General features: G+C 37.1%; 1 protein-coding gene across 1 annotated transcript in view; it reads left to right on the plus strand.

The window, feature by feature from the left end:
- SMC1B (structural maintenance of chromosomes 1B) overlaps positions 1-21,475 on the plus strand; it is an 85,971-nt gene that overhangs the window by 4,463 nt on the left and 60,033 nt on the right. Inside the window, exons 2-5 of the mRNA XM_060166896.1 lie at positions 13,711-13,899; positions 16,927-17,039; positions 17,130-17,333; positions 20,427-20,665. Of these exons, the coding sequence (XP_060022879.1) occupies positions 13,711-13,899; positions 16,927-17,039; positions 17,130-17,333; positions 20,427-20,665 (745 nt within the window). The remainder of the gene's footprint in view (positions 1-13,710; positions 13,900-16,926; positions 17,040-17,129; positions 17,334-20,426; positions 20,666-21,475) is intronic.

The following is a 21,475-nucleotide window of genomic DNA, read 5'->3' on the forward strand; positions in this document are numbered from 1 at the left end:
ATCTCCTAACAGGTCCTTCTGCTTCCTTTTTTGTCTCTGTGCAGTGCATTCTCACTGCACTTGGAGTAAAATCCATATTTCTTACCATGATCCACAAAGCCCTTTATAATCTGACCCCTGTATGTTTCTCTTCTCAAATATTCTCTTCCTCCACATTTACTGTTCTCTGGTCAGAATTGCTTTTTTAGCTTTCCTTACACAGGCCAAGCTCATTGCTATTTCTGGGTTTTAGCATTTTCTGTTCCTTGGACTTAGAATGCCTTTCTCACAGGGTTTCATATGGCTGCTACCTTAATAAATTCTCCATCATCCTTGATAAATTCTCCCTGTCACAGCCAATACATTACCCATCATTCCAGTCCTGCCTCCTTAATAACCTTGTCCTCTTCCCTCTGTTGCCGCTGCTATCACTTTATTTCACACTCATCATTTCTTCCTTGGATTAATGCAGTCACCTTTTAGCTAAGTTCCCAACCTCTGGTCTTACCCTACTTTAATCCATGTGGCACACTGCTGCCACAGTAATCTTCATTTGTTCCTTCAAGAAAGAAGATTCATTTTATTTTTTTGAGGAAAAGGCATTTGACAAAATTCAATATCCATTTCCATCAATAGTTTTTTTCCAGATGGTGTGATTTTTCAGGTGATTTTTAAAATACTTTTCTGTTTTCCAAAACCCTACATTGAATGGTTTACTGTTCTAATCAGGATTAAAATGTTATTTTAAAAAAACATTTTAGATAATCCAGAATGGCAGCTGAATTCTTAAAAATAATATTTTATTATTACAAAAGCACTATATATGAATTGTAAAAAATTAGAAAATAAACGAGTAAAAAAGTAAAAACATATTCCCACAATCCAGACAGTACTATTGTAATACCTTAGGACATGTCCATGTAGATCTTTTTCCTTGCAAACTTTTTTTTTAATGAAAATGAGGTTATACAATACATACTGTTGTATAACTCACTCTTTTCAAACAATTATCCTCACCTTTCTTAGTGCATTTCATCTGATGCACAGCTCAAATTCACATTTCCTCAGTTTACTCCATAGTGTTCTTTGACCAAACCATTTTCCATCCCAGAATCACATATTGCATCTGATTGTTATATCCCTTAGATCTCTATTAATTTAGCATAGTTCTTTTTTTAATTTATAACAGACTCATTGAAAAGGTTGAAAACGTTTTTCCATAGAATGTTTAGATGTGTCTGATTGCTTCCTTATGATGCAGTTTAGTTTGTTCCTCTATCCCCTCTATTTTTTTGAACTGGAAGATGTCTAAAAAGTTGATGGTTTGAAATTAAAGATTTTTGGCTAGACTTCATTTTAGGTGCTATTGTGTACTTCACATTACATTATATCACATAATTTCTGGTGATGCTAAGATTGACCCCTGGATTAGGGTGGTGACAGTGATCTCTCCATTATACAGTTAGCTGTATGTAACCTTTCTAGCCTAGTGTTCTAGTGTTACTTTGGCATTATACAAATATTCTCTATCAACCATTTACCCAAATGGTTTTAATGCCAATTAATAATCTTGCCTGAGCCAGTATTTCATTCAGGTTTGCAAAACCAGGTTTTTCTAATCCTGTCATGCTTTCTACATTCATTGGATGATATTCCCATATTTAAAAAAAAAGTTTTATTTCATTAATTGGGATTATTTTATTAACGTAAAATGCAGTTTGCACTGTAAAATCAGAATAAATGCGTGCCCCTTTTAGTTGGTATTTTCAAAGAAAAGAGTTTTGGGTTTTTTTTGCGGTATGCGGGCCTCTCACTGTTGTGGCCTCTCCTGTTGCGGGGCACAGGCTCCGGATGCGCAGGCTCAGCGGCCATGGCTCACGGGCTCAGCTGCTCTGCGGCATGTGGGATCTTCCCAGACCGGGGCACGAACCCGTGTCCCCTGCATCGGCAGGCGGACTCTCGACCACTGCGCCACCAGGGAAGCCCAGAAAAGAGTTTTAATAGGGCAAATAGTGAAAGTGAGTTTTTCTTTTTTTGTTGTTGGTATCATTATGGACACATGGATTTTGTTTTCACCTTTTATTTGATTTTATTTTTTTTGAATTTTATATTATTTACTTTTTTATACAGCAGGTTCTTATTAGTCATCAGTTTTATACACATCAGTGTATACATGTCAATCCCAATCGCCCAGTTCATCACACCACCACCACACCCCTCTGCCGCCACTTTACCCCCTTGGTGTCCATACGTTTGTTCTCTACATCTGTGTCTCAATTTCTGCCCTGCAGACCGGTTCATGTGTACCATTTTTCTAGGTTCCACATATATGCGTTAATATACGATATTTGTTTTTCTCTTTCTGACTTACTTCACTTTATATGACAGTCTCTAGATCCATCCACGTCTCAACAAGTGACCCCATTTCGTTCCTTTTTATGGGTGAGTAATATTCCATTGTATATATGTACCACATCTTCTTTATCCATTCTTCTGTTGATGGGCATTTAGGTTGCTTCCATGACCTGGCTATTGTAAACAGTGCTGCAATGAACATTGGGGTGCATGTGTCTTTTTGAATTATGGTTTTCTCTGGGTATATGCCCAGTAGTGGGATTGCTGGATCATATGGTAATTGTATTTTTAGTTTTCTAAGGAACCTCCATACTGTTCTCCATAGTGGCTGTATCAATTTACATTCCCACCAACAGTGCAAGAGGGTTCCCTTTTCTCCACACCCTCTCCAGCATATGTTGTTTGTACATTTTCTGATGAAGCCCATTCTAACTGGTGTGAGGTGATACCTCATTGTAGTTTTGATTTGCATTTCTCTGATAATTAGTGATGTTGAGCAGCTTTTCATGTGCTTCTTGGCCATCTGTATGTCTTCGTTGGAGAAATGTCTATTTAGGTCTTCTGCCCATTTTTGGATTGGGTTGTTTGGTTTTTTAATATGGAGCTGCATGAGCTGTTTATATATTTTGGAGATTAATCCTTTGTCCTTTGTCCGTTGATTCGTTTGCAAACATTTTCTCCCATTCTGAGGGTTTTTTGTCTTGTTTATGATTTCCTTTGCTGTGCAAAAGCTTTGAAGTTTCATTAGGTCCCATTTGTTTATTTTTGTTTTTATTTCCACTACTCTAGGAGGTGGATCAAAAAAGATCTTGCTGTGATTTATGTCAAAGAGTGTTCTTCCTATGTTTTCCTCTAAGAGTTCTATAGTGTCCGGTCTTATATTTAGGTCTCTAATCCTTTTTGAGTTTATTTTTGTGTATGGTGTTAGGGAGTGTTCTAATTTCATTCTTTTACATGTAGCTGTCCAGTTTTTCCAGCACCTCTTATTGAAGGGACCGTCTTTTCTCCATTGTATACCCTTGCCTCCTTTGTCATAGATTAGTTGACCATAGGTGCATGGGTTTATCTCTGGGCTTTCTATCTTGTTCCATTGATCTGTGTTTCTGTTTTTGTGCCAGTACCATACTGTCTTGATTACTGTAGCTTTGTAGTATAGTCTGAAGTCAGGGAGCCTGATTCCTCCAGCTCCATTTTTTTCCCTCAAGACTGCTTTGGCTATTCGGGGTCTTTTGTGTCTCCATACAAATTTTAAGAATTTTTTTGTTCTAGTTCCATAAAAAATGCCATTGGTAATTTGATAGGGATTGCATTGAATCTGTAGATTGCTTTGGGTAGTATAGTCATTTTCACAATATTGATTCTTCTAATCCAAGCACATGGTATATATCTCTCCATCTGTTGGTATCATCTTTAATTTCTTTCATCGGTGTCTTATAGTTTTCTGCATACAGGTCTTTTGTCTCCCTAGGTAGGTTTATTCCTAGGTATTTTATTCTTTTTGTTACAGTGGTAAATGGGAGTGTTTCTTTAATTTCTCTTTCAGATTTTTAATCATTTGTGTATAGGAATGCAAGAGATTTCTGTGCATTAATTTTGTATCCTGCAGCTTTACCAAATTCATTGATTAGCTCTAATAGTTTTCTGGTGGCATCTTTAGGATTCTCTATGTATAGTATCATGTCATCTGCAAACAGTGACAGTTTTACTTCTTCTTTTCCAATTTGTATTCCTTTTATTTCTTTTTCTTCTCTGATTGCCGTGGCTAGGATTTCCAAAACTATATTGAATAATAGTGGTGAGAGTAGACATCCTTGTCTTGTTCCTGATCTTAGAGGAAATGCTTTGAGTTTTTCACCATTGAGAATGATGTTTGCTGTGGGTTTGTAGTATATGACCTTTATTATGTTGAGGTAGGTTCCCTCTTTGCCCACTTTCTGGAGAGTTTTTATCATAAATGGGTGTTGAGTTTTGTCAAAAGCTTTTTCTGCATCTATTGAGATGATCATATGGTTTTTATTCTTCAGTTTGTGAATATGGTGTATCACATTGATTGATTTGCATATATCGAAGAATCCTTGCATCCCTGGGATAAATCCCACTTGATCATGGTGTATGATCCTTTTAATGTGCTATTGGATTCTGTTTGCTAGTATTTTGTTGAGGATTTTTGCATCTATATTCATCAGTGATATTGGTCTGTAATTTTCTTTTTTTGTCATATCTTTGTCTGGTTTTGGTATCAGGGTGATGGTGGCCTCATAGAATGAGTTTGGGAGTGTTCCTCTGCAATTTTTTGGAAGAGTTTGAGAAGGATGGGTGTTAGCTCTTCTTTAAATGTTTGATAGAATTCACCTGTGAAGCCATCTGGTCCTGGACTTTTGTTTGTTGGAAGATTTTTAATCACAGTTTCAATTTCATTACTTGTGATTGGTCTGTTCATATTTTCTATTTCTTCCCGGTTCAGTCTTGGAAGGTTATACCTTTCTAAGAATTTGTCCATTTCTTCTAGGTTGTACATTTTATTGGCATAGAGTTGCTTGTAGTAGTCTCTTAGGATGCTTTGTATTTCTGCGGTGTCTGTTGTAACTTCTCCTTTTTCATTTCTAATTTTATTGATTTGAGTCCTCTCCCTCTTTTTCTTGATGAGTCTGGCTAATGGTTTATCAATTTTGTTTATCTTCTCAAAGAACCAGCTTTTAGTTTTATTCATCTTTGCTATTGTTTTCTTTGTTTCTATTTCATTTATTTCTGCTCTGGTCTTTATGATTTCTTTCCTTCTGCTAACTTTGGGTTTTGTTTGTTGTTCTTTCTCTGGTTCCTTTAGGTGTAAGGGTAGATTGTTTATTTGAGATTTTTCTTGTTTCTTGAGGTAGGCTTGTATAGCTATAAACTTCCCTCTTAGAACTGCTTTTGCTGCATCCCATAGGTTTTGGATCATCATGTTTTCATTGTCATTTGTCTCTAGGTATTTTTTGATTTCCTCTTTGATTTCTTCAGTGATCTCTTGGTTATTTAGTAACGTATTGTTTAGCCTCCATGTGTTTGTGTTTTTTACGTCTTTTTCCCTGTAATTCATTTCTAATCTCATAGTGTTGTGGTCAGAAAAGATGCTTGATATGATTTCAATTTTCTTAAATTTACTGAGGCTTGAATTGTGACCCAAGATATGATATGTCCTGGAGAATGTTCTGTGCGCACTTGAGAAGAAAGTGTAATCTGTTTTTGGATGGAATGTCATATAAATATCAATTAAATCTATCTGGTCTATTGTGTCATTTAAAGCTTCTGTTTCCTTATTTATTTTCATTTTGGATGATCTGTCCATTGGTATAAGTGAGGTTTTAAAGTCCCCTATTATTATTGTGTTGCTGTCGATTTCCTCTTTTATAGCTGTTAGCAGTTGCCTTATGTATTGAGGTGCTCCTATGTTGGGTGCATATATATTTATAATTGTTATATCTTCTTCTTGGATTGATCCCTTGATCATTATGTAGTGTCCTTCCTTGTCTCTTGTAACATTCTTTAAAGTCTATTTTATCTGATATGAGTATTGCTACTCCAGCTTTCTTTTGATTTCCATTTGCATGGAATATCTTTTTCCGTCCCCTCACTTTCAGTCTGTATGTGTCCCTAGGTCTGAAGTGGGTCTCTTGTAGACAGCATATATATGCTGTCTTGTTTTTTTATCCATTCAGCAAGCCTGTGTCTTTTGGTTGGAGCATTTAATCCATTCATGTTTAAGGTAATTATCGATACGTATGTTCCTAAGACCATTTTCTTAATTGTTTTGGGTTTGTTTCTGTAGGTCCTTTTCTTCTCTTGTGTTTCCCACTTAGAGAAGTTCCTTTAGCATTTGTTGTAGAGCTGCTTTCGTGGTGCTGAATTCTCTTAGCTTTTGCTTGTCTGTAAAACTTTTGATTTCTCCATTGAATCTGAATGAGATCCTTGCCGGGTAGAGTAATCTTGGTTGTAGGTTCTTGCCTGTCATCACTTTAAGTATATCATGCTTCTTCCTTCTGGCTTGTAGAGTTTCTGCTGAGAAATCAGCTGTTAACCGTATGGGAGTTCCCTTGTATGTTATTTGTCGTATTTCCCTTGCTGCTTTCAATAATTTTTCTTTGTCTTTAATTTTTGCCATAATTTTTGCCAATTTGATTACTATGTGTCTTGGCATGTTTCTCCTTGGGTTTATCCTGTATGGGACTCTCTGTGCTTCCTGGACTTGGGTGGCTATTTCCTTTCCCATGTTAGGGAAGTTTTCAACTATAATCTCTTCAAATATTTTCTCAGGTCCTTTCTCTCTCTCTTCTTCTGCGACCCTATAATGTGAATGTTGTTGCGTTTAATGTTGTCCCAGAGGTCTCTTAGGCTGTCTTCATTTCTTGTCATTCTTTTTTCTTTATTCTGTTCTGCAGCAGTGAATTCCACCATTCTGTCTTCCAGGTCACCTATCTGTTCTTCTGCCTCAGTTATTCTGCTATTGATTCCTTCTAGTGTAGTTTTCATTTCAGTTATTGTATTGTTCATCTGTTTGTTTGTTCTTTAATTCTTCTAGGTCTTTGTTAAACATTTCTTGCATCTTCTTGATCTTTGCCTCCATTCTTTTTCCGAGGTCCTGGATCATCTTCACTATCATTATGCTGAATTCTTTTTCTGGAAGGTTGCCTATCTCCACTTCATTTAGTTGTTTTTCTGGGGTTTTATCTTGTTCCTTCATCTGGTACATAGCCCTCTGCCTTTTCATCTTGTCTATCTTTCTGTGAATGTGGTTTTTGTTCCACAGGCTGCAGGATTGTAGTTGTTCTTGCTTCTGCTGTCTTCACCTTTCTTTTAAATCCTATTATTTTTCTCTCTGGTCATCTATGCAACATTCCATTTCTGAGTCTAGAGCAGGGGTCAGCAAACTATTTCTGAACTTGGCACAGCTTAATCAGGCATTGAAGAACTTCCCAAGTGATCCTCCCTTTCTTGCTGCCTGCTCAGCTGAAGACACTCATTTTGCTTCACAGATGTATTCGCTTCTGTCCTACTCTTGAGCAAGGAGAAGCAGAGAAAACTGAGCAGCTCACAAGGTGGATACTGTTAAAAAAGAAAAAAAAAAGGACACCTAGATTTTCATTGGTGCAGTGTGTTTTGTTTTGTTTTTTTATAAATTTATTTATTTTTAGCTTTGTTGGGTCGTCATTGCTGTGCGCAGGCTTTCTCTAGTCGTGGTGAGTGGGGGCTACTCTTTGTTGCAGTGTGCAGGCTTCTCATTGTCGTGGCTTCTCTTGTTGCAGAGCACGGGCTCTAGGCACACAGGCTTCAGTAGTTGTGGCATGTGGGCTCAGTAGTTGTGGCTTGCGGGCTCTAGACCTCAGGCTCAGTAGTTGTGGCGCACGGGCTTAGTTGCTCTGCGGCATGTGGGATCTTCCCAAGCCAGGGCTCGAACCCGTGTCCTTTGCATTGGCAGGCAGGTTCTTAACCACTGTGCCACCAGGGAAGCCCGGTACACTGTGTTTTTAATCCACCAAAATCATTCTTTTTGATGCTCAGATTTTCATAACTTTAATCAGTGGGAGCTCCTTCAAGCTGCCTCCTGTGTCCTTTGGTCATGACCTCATTAATATTTGAAAGCTTCCTTGCTTTCTAACGTAAGATGTCGCAGTTTTCAGGCTTATCTTCAGTTTTCTCTGCCTCAGACTTGGCCACTTCTCCAATGATTTCTGGTTTTTTTTAGAAGTTAAGGTATTAAAGACCGCCATCTGGGAACTAGAATATTCAGTGCATTTGGGTAACAGTGGTTCTGGGTCATTTCAGAGGGTGGGGCTAGAAAATGCATAAAGTGCTTTTTCAGATTTGTTCTTTTTTTTAATAATAACAGCTTTATTGAAATGTCATTTGCATATCATAAAATTCATCCTTTTAAAGTGTACACTTCAGTGATGTTTAGTATATTCATAGAGTTGTATAACCATCATCACTATCTAATTCTAGAATATTTTCATTATCCCAAACAGAAACCTTGTACCCATTAGTAATCATTCCCCATTATCTCCTCTCTACCCAGTGCTTGGCAACCACTCATCTACTTTCTGTCGCTATGGATTTGCCTGTTCTGGACATTTCATATAAATGGAATCATACAACATGTGGCAGTTTGTGTCTGGCTTTACATTTCCATTGTCAATGAATAAGTGTTCAGATTTCTCCACATCTTCACCAGCAGTTGTTTGTTATTGTTTGTGTGATTTCTTTTAGCCATCCTAGTTGATGTGAAGTGATATTTCATTATAGTTTTGATTTGCTTTTTCCTAATTACTAATATGATTTTGAACATCTTTTCATGTTACAGTAGTTTTTAAAATTTGAGTTCATGCTGATATTTTCCCATTCACTTTTTTAAAAAAATTAATTAATTAGGCTGCATTGGGTCTTTGTTGCTGTGCGCAGGCTTTCTCTAGTTGTGGCAAGCAGGGGCTACTCTTCGTTGTGGTGCACGGGCTTCTCATTGCAGTGGCTTCTCTTGTTGCGGAGCACGGGCTCTAGGCACACAGGCTTCAGTAGTTGTGGCATGTGGGCTCAGTAGTTGTGGCTTGCGGGCTCTAGACCTCAGGCTCAGTAGTTGTGGCGCACGGGCTTAGTTGCTCTGCGTCATGTGGGATCTTCCCGGAGCAGGGCTCGAACCCGTGTCCCCTGCATTGGCAGGTGGATTCTTAACCACTGCACCACCAGGGAAGTCCCTCCATTCACTTTTAACTGTGTTTTCACTGTTCCTTGCTTTTTGTCATTGTAAATATTTTTTCTTACTCTGAAAATCTTATTTCCTAATATGACTAATATAATTACTTATTTGCTTTAACTTAAAATATAAAGAAAACTGTCTTAAACCACCAATAACATTATAAATGATAAAGCAACTGAAGGAAATTTGAAATTCCTTTGTACTTCTTTTTGGTTCTTAGAATGGATCCTACTAAGAACGTACAGTCAGAATTCTGTGATCTGAAGTCCCTTGAAATAAATCATTTCTCAGTATGCCTGTGTTACCAATTTAATATTCAGTTAAGTTTACTTGTTTGTGATTGTTTTCATTTATGGGATTTTTTCAATTTAGGTTTTTTTTTTAAAAATCAGGAATGCATATACATACTTTAAAGGTCAAAACTCTATGGAAAAGTATACACAGAAATCTTGCTTCTACCCCTGCTCCCTGTATCTGTCAGGGTCCCAACAGGAAACAAGTGGCACACTCAAATTAGGACCGTTTGAGGAAGATTTATTTACAAAGGGACTAATTACAAAGGTGTGGGAGGGCTGTAGAGGAATCCCAATGAATAGAGGGATCACACAGCTAGCAGCAGTGGAGCTGCTGCCACCCCAAGGCTCAGAGAGGAAGGAACCCACAAGGAGCTTCAAAAAGCCAGTGACCTGGTGTTGAAGGGCACAGCAAGTCAGAAGCCACCTTACAGAGGAAAATAGGGAAGTAAATACCCTGACCTCACTCTTTTCCCTTCTTCCCTCCTGCCAGGGCTCTCCATTGGCCAAATCCAACTAGAAGCTCAAAGGCATGAGAGCTTGTGGATAAAGGCAGAAGCAGGGTGAGGCAAACAGAAGGGGTCCAACTCAGTTTCTGTGTCCCGCTCTTCTTCACCTTCTATACATAACCATTAATTTCTTGATTATCCTTCAGTGTTTCTTTATGCAAATGCTAGGAAATATGTGTGTATTGTTATTCCCAACCCCACACTTTTTCTTTAAGTAAAAGTTCGTATTTGGTTTTTTGCTATATATGCTGTTATGTACTTTTCTTTTTTCATTTCCCACTTCCTCTTCTGTTCTCTTGTTGCTGTGTAATTCTCCATTGTGTGGCTACATAGTTATTTCAAGTGGTCCTTTAATTTTTGGACACTTAAGTTGTTTCCAATCTACTTCTGTTAGAAATGACTTATAATTGTATAATTGTGTATTTGCCATTGTGTAGTTTTGCACATGTATCAGGGAGATAGATTTCCAGAAGTGGAATTGCTGGTTCAAGAGCTAAGTTATAATTTAGTAGCTATTGCCAAATCACCCCCATAGTGGTTGTACCATTTTGTACTCCCAACAGTTATTTAATGAGAGGTCCTGTTTAAGAATATGTTTTCAAAATTTTGGATTTTTGCCAGTCTAGTAAGTGAGAAATGGTAGTCAAAACAGTTTTAATTTACATTTCTCTTATTATGACTGAGCTCAAGTGTCTTTTCATATGGTTAAGGGCCTTTTGTATTTCTGTTTCTCTGAATTGCCCTTTTATGTTCTTTGCCCATTTTTCTGGTGGGTTGTTATCTCAGAAATCCTTATAAAATGTATCTGAAAAGTCACTGCTATTCCTAAAATCCTTTATGGCTTCAAATAATCTTCAGCATGAAGTTTATTTCTCTCTTATCATTTCCAACCTTGTAAGCTTTGCTCCACCTCTATATTATTACTTACCCTTTTCTCACTGGAATGGTACCTTTGTACTAATGATCAAGCTATCATCTTTTCCTGGAGTGGTTATGTTTACCTTCAGCACTTCCTCCCCAAACTACTACTTACTCTTTAAAACTTAGCCCAGAATTATCTCCTGCAGAGTCTACTCAGAGTCTCCAGTCGTTAGTGCTTCTCTTAAATGCTTCATAGTTCTTTGTGTTAATTTTATCTTAGAACTTACTATAGTAAGTTATAATTTCCTCCTTTTAGTGGGAAGAGTATAGATTTTGGAATCAGACGCCTAACCCCAAAACATGATTTGTTTGACTTTGAGCCTCTGCTTTTTTACTTATGAAATGCAAATTAAATATCTATCTCATAGGATTATTGCAAAGACTGAATAAAATAATAGATGTGGAGTGTCTGGCACAAAATGGGGTTCAATAAAAATTGATCATATTCCCCACTGTAAGTACCTTAGGGGAAAATTCTACATACTGTTTCTTTTTAGCCTGAGTACTTAGGAGAATGCCTGATTAATAGATGCTCTATAAATGTTTGTAGAATGAATGAATGCATTTGAAGAGGCAAGAGAGTGAAGGTTGAGTCCAGCTAGGAGGCTTTTGGGAGTAAGGAGTACTTAAATAACTAGAAGGATGGTAAAGAAGGAGCAGATTGGAAGAGATATGCAGAGCTGAAATCAAAAAGGAACTTATGGGACTTCCCTGGTGGCGCAGTGGTTGAGAGTCTGCCTGCTAATGCAGGGGACACAGGTTTGAGCCCTGGTCTGGGAGGATCCCACATGCCGCGGAGCAACTAGGCCCGTGAGCCACAACTACTGAGCCTGCGTGTCTGGAGCCTGTGCTCTGCAACAAGAGAGGCCGCGATAGTGAGAGGCCCATGCACCACGATGAAGAGTGGCCCCCGCTTGCCACAACTAGAGAAAGCCCTCGCACAGAAACGAAGACCCAACACGCAAAAATAAATTAATTAATTAATTATTTTAAAAAAAGGAACTTACCAGCTGTTGCTAAGAGGGCAAATGAGTGGCAAATATTGAGGTTTTGAGATGGGAGAGTGACACTGTAATTTTTATGTCTTTGAATATTTGGTTCATCTTCATCAAGTGATGATAGTCTAAAAGGTAACTCTTCCAGAATTATTATTTTCCTGATGTTGGTTTTGAATTATTTATAGCAGAGGTTCCTGCTCTGACCATTACAAAACTTAACTTGGTTCATTAATTCATTCATTTTTGCCAACAGGTGGTTGTTAAGCTAGGCACTTAACAAATGTTTCCTGACCATCCTATCTGAAGTTACCTCTCCCAGTTACCCTCTATTTCATCACTCAGTTTGTTTCCTCATGATACTTATAATATATAATTATTTTTTGTTTATTGTTTGACTTTCTTAATAGATTATAACATTCATTAGACAGAGTTGTATCTCTCTTGTTCTTTTACTGTATCCTTATGACCTAGCACACAAAAGAATTAATGTAATGAATGAATTTGGATGGGTAAGTGTTTATTTTAGGCAGACTTTCAATAAGGATTGACCAAAACCAGTTTCTGTTTAATTCTGTTACTGTCAGACTTAATAATTCAATTGTTCGTTTGGTCCTATATATGTAACCATCTTACAATAGCTCTCAATCTGCAGATTATCAGTTAACCCAAAAAAGCCATGTTTCATACCTGTTAGTTAACTGAGACTTAGTTAAATACATTTGCAGCATTTTTAACCACTTCTAGTTCTTTTTAGAAAGATCATGAACTTCTAAAACTAAGCCATATTTCCAGTGATTGGCAGTATTCTCTTGTTTATGTTACTTTCCCTGCTTTTGGCACTAGAAATTTAAATTGCTTGTGGATATGAGGGAACGAATGTGAAAAAGAAAGAAAATTAAGTACAGATGGTAGTAGCTGAAATGACATTGCACCTTGGAAATTGTCTTAAACTATTGGCTCATGGTTGGAGAACAGTTTGCCATTTGAATTGGGAGTCCCCAAGACTACCCCCAGTTTCACTAGGAGGACTCCCAGGACTCAGCATATAGTTGTACCCAGGACTGTTACTCATAACAGCAAAAGGAAACAAAGCAAACTCAGCAAAGGGAAAAGGCACATGAGGAACTCTGAGGAAACCAGGTGCAAGGTTCCATGAATCCTCCCCCAGTGGAGTCACACAGGACAGGCTTAATTCCTCCAGCAACGAGTTGTGACAACACATTGTGAGATGTTGTTTACCAGAGAACCTCATTAAAGACTCAACCCCTAGGGTTTTTATTGGGAAATGGTCACATAAGCACCTCTGCCTATCACATACCAAAATTCCAGACTCCTACAAAGAAAGCAAGTATTCAGCATAAATCATATTGTTTATATAAACAGTTTAGGCACAGTGCAACATTCTTATCAGAAAGTGGTGGAAACCCTCACAGAATCCAAATCCCAATCCCATGATGCCAGCTAACCTTGTAAGCAGGACTTTCAGCAGATAGCAAGCTTGGACATGCTATATAACTTTTCTGCACTACCAACACATACCAATCATAAATGTTCTAGCAACCCTAGTCTAGCCTTTGGGAAAATCCTGGAGGTAGCCATTTTTTAAAAATATGTGACACTTAAAATTTATAAAGTGGGGATAACTGAAATTCAGAGAAGTTAAGTGATTTGCCATGGTATAATACTTAATAGCGGGAGAGAGCTGGGGCTTAGATCCATGTATAGATCCTTACATTTAGATAACTTAATACTCTACCATAGCTACATAGAAACCAGTTATCTACATAAAATTGTTCCGTCACATGCCTTTTGAATACAAAAAAGACAGTACTATTTAGATACGTGTATTGGCCCTTGGTAGCCCGGTTTCTTTGGCTCTGGGCAAGGTTTTTCATCATTAAGAATAAATAACTTTTTCTCTCCTTCCCCAGGAAAATCTAATGTAATGGATGCACTTAGTTTTGTAATGGGAGAAAAAATAGCTAATTTAAGAGTGAAAACTATTCAAGAACTTATTCATGGAGCACATATTGGAAAGCCTGTTTCTTCTTCTGCAAGTGTAAAAATTGTATACGTGGAAGAAAGTGGAGAAGAGAAAACATTTGCAAGGACTATCCGAGGTATTTTTTTATCTTGGGTAGCAAGTAATAGGACCTGTTTGATTCTATACCGGACTTTTCTTTAAGCAGACATATTTATTCAAATTCCCCTACTGTCAAGTAGCATTTTTCTCCCTGGTTATTCGGCTAAAATGAAGGAGGGAGTCTACCTCAAAGACGGTGATGTCATAAAAGTCCTTCCTGAGGTTCTTTGTTTACGTTTATCTCTGGTTTTCCTAGTGATGAACTAACTAAATGCGTATTTTTGGTTTGTTTAGAAAGTTTTTCCTACCACCAAAAAGCAAATTGTGTGAAATATTTGACTTTGTATTTTGTTATGATTTATTCATGAATCCCTGTATTTCCTGAGTAAACAAGATTGAGAGTTATGTATATATATTTTTTCTATTTATGCTGGGAGTTTACAGAGCCTCTGTAAGTAGACGTTTCTTGGTTTTGTTTTTTGTTGTTTTCAGTCTGCCACTACAACATGGTTCTAATGTTCTAATGTATAAATACTCTTATTAACTTTCCTCAACTTCAATCACAGATAATTTTAGAAATACTTATTATTATGTACATATACCTTAGTGCATAATTTAAGTATTTCACCACTTTATCACTTAGATATTTTCATTGGTTACTTTTCTCACTTTCTTGGAGTTTTTTTATCAAAAATCTTCATCTCAGTCAGAGTCCCTAGCTTACTCTATTTACTTAATAAACCATCATAAATTTATTTTTTCCCATCTTTATTGAGGTATAATTGACAAATAAAAATTGTATATGTTCAAATTGTATAACTTGATGTTTTAATATACATTGTGAAATAATCGCCACAATCAAGCTAATTAACATATGTATCACCTCACACGGTTACTATTTTCTGTGTGTGTGTGTGTGTGTGTGAACACTTAAGATCTACCCTCCTAGCAAATTTGAACTATACTATACAGTATTGTTAACCATAGTCACATTGCTATACTTAGATCTCCAGAACTTACTCATCTTGCGTAAGTGAAACTTTGTACCTCTTGACCCGCATCTCCCCATTTCCCCCTCCCCCAAGCCCCTGGCAACCACCATTCTTCTCTCTGCTTCTATGAGTTTAACTGTTTTAGATTCCACATATAGATGAGATCATTCAATACTTGTCTTTCTGTATGTGGCTTATTTCACTACCATAATGTCCTCCAGGTTCATCCATGATGTCACAAATGGCAGGATTTCCTTCTTTTTTAAGGCTGAATAATATTCCTACATTTTCTGTATCCAGCCATCCATTGAAAGACATTTAGGTTGTTTCCATATCTTAGTTATTGTGAATAATGTTGCAATGAACATAGGAGTGCAAATAACTCTTCAAGGTACAGATTTCATTTTTTTTGTATATATGCTCAGAAGTGGGATTTCTGGCTCATAAGGTAGTTCTATTTTTAATTCTTTTAGGAATCTTCATACTGTTTTCCATAGTGACTGTACCAATTTATATTCCCACCAACAATAGTCAAGGGTTCCCTTTTCTTCACATCCTACCAACACTTGTCTTTTGTCTTTTTGATTCTAATAGGCGTGAGGTGATATCTCATTTTGGTTTTGATTTGCATTTTGCTGGTGATTCCTACTATACCTGTTTGCCATCTGTATGTCAACTTTTGAGAAATATCTATTCAGGTTCTTTGCCTGTTTTTAAATTGGGTTATTTGGTTTTTTGCTGTTGAGTTATATGAATTCCTTATTCATTTTGGATATTAACCCCTGTCAGATAAGTGGTTCCAAAATATTTTCTCCCATTCTGTAGGTTACCTTTTGCACTCTGTTGATTGATTCCCTTGCTGTGTAGAAGCTTTTCAGTTTGATACAATTCCACTTGTCTATTTTTGCTTTTGTTGCTTGTGCTTTTGGTATCATATCCAAAAAAATCGTTGCCCAGAGCAATGTCAGGAAGCTTTTTCCCTATGTTTTCTTTTAGTAGTTTCATAGTTTCAGGTATTACATTTAAGTCTTTAATCCATTTTGAGTTAATTTTTGTGTATGGTGTCCATTTTGTATAAGGGTCCAATTTTATTCTTCTGCATGTGGATATCCAGTTTTCCCAACACTATTTATTGAAGAGACTGTCTTTTCCCCATTGTGTGTTCTTGGCACCTTTGTTGAAGATCAGTTAACTATAGATGCTTAGATTTCTTTCTGGCCTCTCTATTCTATTCCATTGTTCTGTATGTTTTTATGACAATACCACATTGCTTTGATTACTGTGGCTTTGTAATGTAACTTCAGATCAGGAAGTGTGATGCCTCCAGCTTTGTTCTTCTTCCCAGCTCATCTGTCTTAGTCCATTATTATAATAAGATACCACAGACTTCTTAGCTTATAAACTATAGAAAGTTATTTCTCACAGTTCTGGGGACTAAAAATACAAGCTTAGGGTGCCAGCATGGTTGGATGAAGGCGCTCTTCTGTGCAGACTTTTCATTGTATCCTCACATGTGGATGGACGAGGGAGCCTTGTAGGATCTTTTTATAAGCACACTAATACCATTCATGAGGGCTCCTCTGTCATGACCTAATCACCTCCCAAAGGCCTCACCTTCTAACACCATCACCTTTGGGGTTAGGATTTCATCATATGAATTTAGTGGGGACACAAACATTCAGACCATTCCAGCATCCTATTTAAAATTGCAATGCCTCTTTCTCCTACACAGAGACTACCACACCCCCTTCCTACCTCTACTTTACTCCTTAGCACTTAACACTTCCTCGCATGATAGTCATTTTACTTACATATCTCATTTTTGTCTGTCTCCATTATTAGGATATAAGCTCCTTGAGGTCAGACATCTGTTATGTTCACCGCTGTAGAGCACTCCTTGGCATGTAGTAGACACTCAATATTTGTTGACTGATTAAATGCATTTATTAACATGTATATTATTGCATAACTGGCTATTTCAGTAAGAAAAAAATTTTATTAAGCTTTCAGTAGTTGTTGATATATGTCTGGTATTTATACTTCCTATAACAGCCTTTATTCTTTTATTTTAGGGGGATGCTCAGAATATTGTTTTAATGATAGTCCTGTGAGTCGTTCTGCTTATATCACAGAGTTAGAAAAGATAGGCATAATAGTCAAAGCACGGAACTGTCTAGTTTTTCAGGTAAATAGCTTGTAGTATTTTATTTTATTCATGATTTTGAAAATATATCATTATATTTTATATGTTGGTGTGCTTAACTATTTTTAAAAGGGAACTGTGGAGTCAATTTCACTGAAAAAACCCAAAGAAAGAACGCAGTTTTTTGAGGAAATCAGCACTTCAGGAGAGCTTATAGGAGAATATGAGGAAAAGAAAAGAAAGTTACAGAAAGCCGAAGAAGATGCACAGTTTAATTTTAATAAGAAAAAAAATGTAGCTGCAGAGCGTAAACATGCAAAATTAGAGAAGGAAGAGGTAAGATGTCATGATGTAACTAATTAAGTGTTGGATACAAAAACTTTGTGTTAGAATTGTAGGTATTGGTGTGGGGTTACTAAAAAGATTCTTTTAATAACATATGACAAATAAAGCCCATTATTCATCAGAGATAAACTTTTTGATGTATTTTCCACTGTTTGGGTTTTTTCTCCCAAATAGGCAGGACAACCTGCACTGCAAAGATGTCTGATTTTCCCAACTAAAATTAAACTTGAGGGATTTATATCTTACATTGCAGAGGCTCTCAAACTTTTGGATCTTATCCTCTTATACTTTAAAAATTATTGAGGACCCCAAAGAGTTTCTGTTCATGTGGGTTGTGTCTATTTATATGTATTGTATTTAAAATTAAAACTGAGACATTTTAAAAATATATTTTAATGATTAGTGTAAAAATAATAATAAACTCATTTCATATTAACATAAGTAACATATTTTTATGAAAAATAACTGAGTTTTCTAAAACCAAATAATTAGAAGAGTGGTATTGTTTTACCTTTTTATAATCTCCTTAATATCTGGCTTAATAGAAGACAGATGAATTCTCATATCTGCTTCTGTATTAAATCTTATTTGTGTTAAGACCTAGCAGCTTTACCCTCCATTGGCTTTTACAGCATCAGTGCAGATGTCAACACAGTGAAAAAGGCAAATAAAATCTGAGTATTATTATGAAACTAGTTTTGACCTCAGGGGTTTCGTGAAAGAGTGAAACTGTAAAACTCTAGGAGGCCATAGCCACACTTTGTGAATGCCATTCTGTGGTAGTTCGTTCTTTCTTTTTTTTTTTAATTAATTAATTAATTTTTTGCCTGCGTTGGGTCTTCGTTGCCGCGCTCAGACTTTCTCTAGTTGTGGCGAGCGGGGGCTACTCTGCGTTGCAGTGCGCAGGCTTCTCTTGCTGCGGGGCAAGGGCTCAAGGTGCGTGGGCTTCAATAGTTGTGGCTCGTGGGCTTAGTTGCTCCGCGGCATGTGGGGGCTTCCTGGACCAGGGCTCAAACCCGTGTCCCCTGCATTAGCAGGCGGATTCCCAACCACTGCGCCACCAGGAAAGTCCCTCTGTGGTAGTTCTTGGTGCCCTTCACAATTTCTAATGTAGTGCCTTGTATATTGTTGATAACTGTTTGCCTTTAGAGTAATCTTTTTCAAATACAAATCAGATTTTGTCTTGCATAAAATCTCTTCGAGAGCAGTGCTTCCTGTTGCACTGAGAATCTAGTCTCCCTTTCCAGCCTGCTGATCTGCCCCTTGTTCACCTCTGAAGCTTTAACTTCCTCTACTCTTCTACCACACTGACCTTTATTATTTATTGGAAACACCATGCTCCCTTCTATCCTGGAGCTTTTGCTATTTCCTCTCCCTAGATAGTTGTACACCTGATTTTTACATGGCTGGTACTCTCATTCAAGTTTTCATAAAAAAGCCATGTACTCAGGCAGGCATTTGCTGTCCATGCCCCCAATCTAAATTAGTATCCCTTCCCTGGTACTATTGCATTACTCTATTTTGTTTCTTTTGTAGCATTTTTTTTTTAAGATTTATTATTTATTTATTTATTTATTTTGGCTGCACTGAGTCTTAGTTGCGGCATGCAGGATCTTTTTTTTTTTAAGCTGCGGCACGTGGACTTTTTAGTTGCGGCATGCATTCGGAATCTAGTTCCCTGACCAGAGATCGAACCTGAGCCCCCTGCATTGGGAGCATGGAGTCTTACCCACTGGACCACCAGGGAAGTCCCTATTTTGTAGCATATTTTGCTGTATGAAATTATCTTGTGTATTATTTGTTTGCTTATTTCATCTCTGACTCCTCTTCTTCCCTCCCTGCCCCATTAAAATAACTAGATTATAAACTTACAAGAGCAGAGACTGTTTCGATCTTGTTTTCTACTATATTTCCAGTACATAGAAGAGGGCTTGGCACACAATAGGCAATTAATAAATATTTGAAGAAATAAATGAAAAGTGGATGTGTTCCTTATTAGTGATGTTTCTCTGTTTTCTTCACATTTTTGTATGTATGTGTATGTCCTTGGTTTTGTCAGTAGAAAGGGGTGGTGTTAAGTGAAAGTCAAACTATAGTATGCATAATATACTCAAACAGCTTACAGCAGTGTAGAATTGAAGACCTTTAAAAATTATAAGGACAGTTAGAGTAGTCCACCTTCCCAGTTATTTTTTACAACATCCTGGCAGATGACCGTTTACCCAGTACTTGGAATATTTCATTGATTAAGAGATTTCCTCTTAAGGCAGCACTTTCCTTTATTTCTTTATTAATAGCACAAATACTAAAGAAATTCTTCCATCTCACATATAATTTAGAACTTTAAAATAGTCCTATTAGTTCTATTCCTAGAAAAAATTACATCCTATAGAAGGAATTTTACCTGGAATCATTGAATTTAAAGTCTCTGGGGACCTTAAAAGTCATATAACTTCCTTCAGTTTACAAATGAGGAAGCTGATGTCAGACATGCTTGCCAAACTCTGAGGTCAAGACAAAAATGGGACAGGACTCGGTTAGTAGGTGGCCCTTCATGGTTCTTACTACCATACCACTGAGTGCATGAATATAAAATCCTTTACTGGGCTTCCCTGGTGGCGCAGCGGTTAAGAATCCGCCTGCCAGTTCAGGGGACACAGGTTCGTGTCCTGGTCCGGGAAGATCCCACATGCCACGGAGCAACTAAGCCCATGCGCCACAACTTCTGAGCCTGAGCTCTAGAGCCCGTGAGCCTCAACTACTGAAGCCCGTATGCCTAGAGCCTGTGCTCCACAACAAGAGAAGCCACCGAGATGAGAAGCCCGTGCACCACAACAAAGACCCAACTCAGCCAAAAATAAAGAAAGAAAGAAATTTTAGAAAATAAAGTCCTTTACTGGTTTATTGTAGAAGCATATGCAGAAGCCTTCTCCAAATAATGGTACTTTTGGCAAGAATAACATTTGTTAATGATGAAAATAAAAATTCATTAGCGATCATTTGTTGGCACTCTAGTTGAGTTTATGAAAGGTCAATGTAAAATATACTCCCTTTTAACTGTTGTTGAATTGTACTGTTTTATAGGCAGAACGTTACCAGAGTCTCCTTGAAGAACTGAAAAAAAGCAAGATACAACTGCAGCTTTTCCAACTGTATCACAATGAGAAAAAAATTTCTTTTCTAAACAGTGAGTTAGAGCGTGTGAATAAGGATTTGAGTGTCACAAAAGAGTCTCTTTCTAGTCATGAAAACACAGTTAAAGCCAAGAAGAAGGAACATGGAATGTTAAGCAGACAACTGCAACAAACAGAAAAAGAATTAAAGTGAGTTTTCAAAATAGTTATTAACAGTTGGATTTTATGTAGATTGATAGAAAAAATAAAAATATAAGTGACACTTTGAAAGTTGATCTTTTAAGTAAACTTTTTTACTTTGAAATACTTTTAGATATACAGAAAAAATTCTAAAGATAGTACAGAGAGTTCCCATATTCCCCACACTCAATTTCTCTCACTTATAACATCTTATATTTTTAGTATCTCAATTAGGATTTGTCTGTTAGTTTTCTCATAATTAGCGTTTATGGGTTTGGGGGAAGAAGACCACAGAGGTAAAATGCCGTTATCATCACATTATATCAGGGATGTCAAATATCATATATGAGGAATTCCCTGGTGGTCCAGTGGTTACGACTGCACTCTCACTGCTGAGGGCCCCGTTCGATCCCTGGTCGGGGAACTAAAATCCCACAAGCTGCATGATGTGGACAATAAATAAATAAAGTGGCTATACCAAAACTTAAAAAATATATATCATATATGTTATATGACATATCATCTATCTAAGATATCATAGTATCAGCATGACATCATTATTATTTTTGTTTGTTTGTTTTGGCTGCACCACGCGGCATATAGGATCTTAGTTCCCCAATCAGGGATCAAACGCATGCCCCTGCATTGGGAGTGCAGAGTCTTAACCACTGGACCACCAGGGAAGTCCCATATCATTATTGATGTTGACCTTTTCTTGCTTATCTGTAACCACCTATTCCAACAGTAAGAAATCTGAGTTCCACAGTCTCCCATCCATTTGCTTAATTGTTCAATTCCAGTAATCGTGTATGGCAATAT

The sequence above is a fragment of the Lagenorhynchus albirostris genome, chromosome 11 (genome assembly GCF_949774975.1).
Source record: "Lagenorhynchus albirostris chromosome 11, mLagAlb1.1, whole genome shotgun sequence".
Classification (NCBI taxonomy): domain Eukaryota; kingdom Metazoa; phylum Chordata; class Mammalia; order Artiodactyla; family Delphinidae; genus Lagenorhynchus; species Lagenorhynchus albirostris.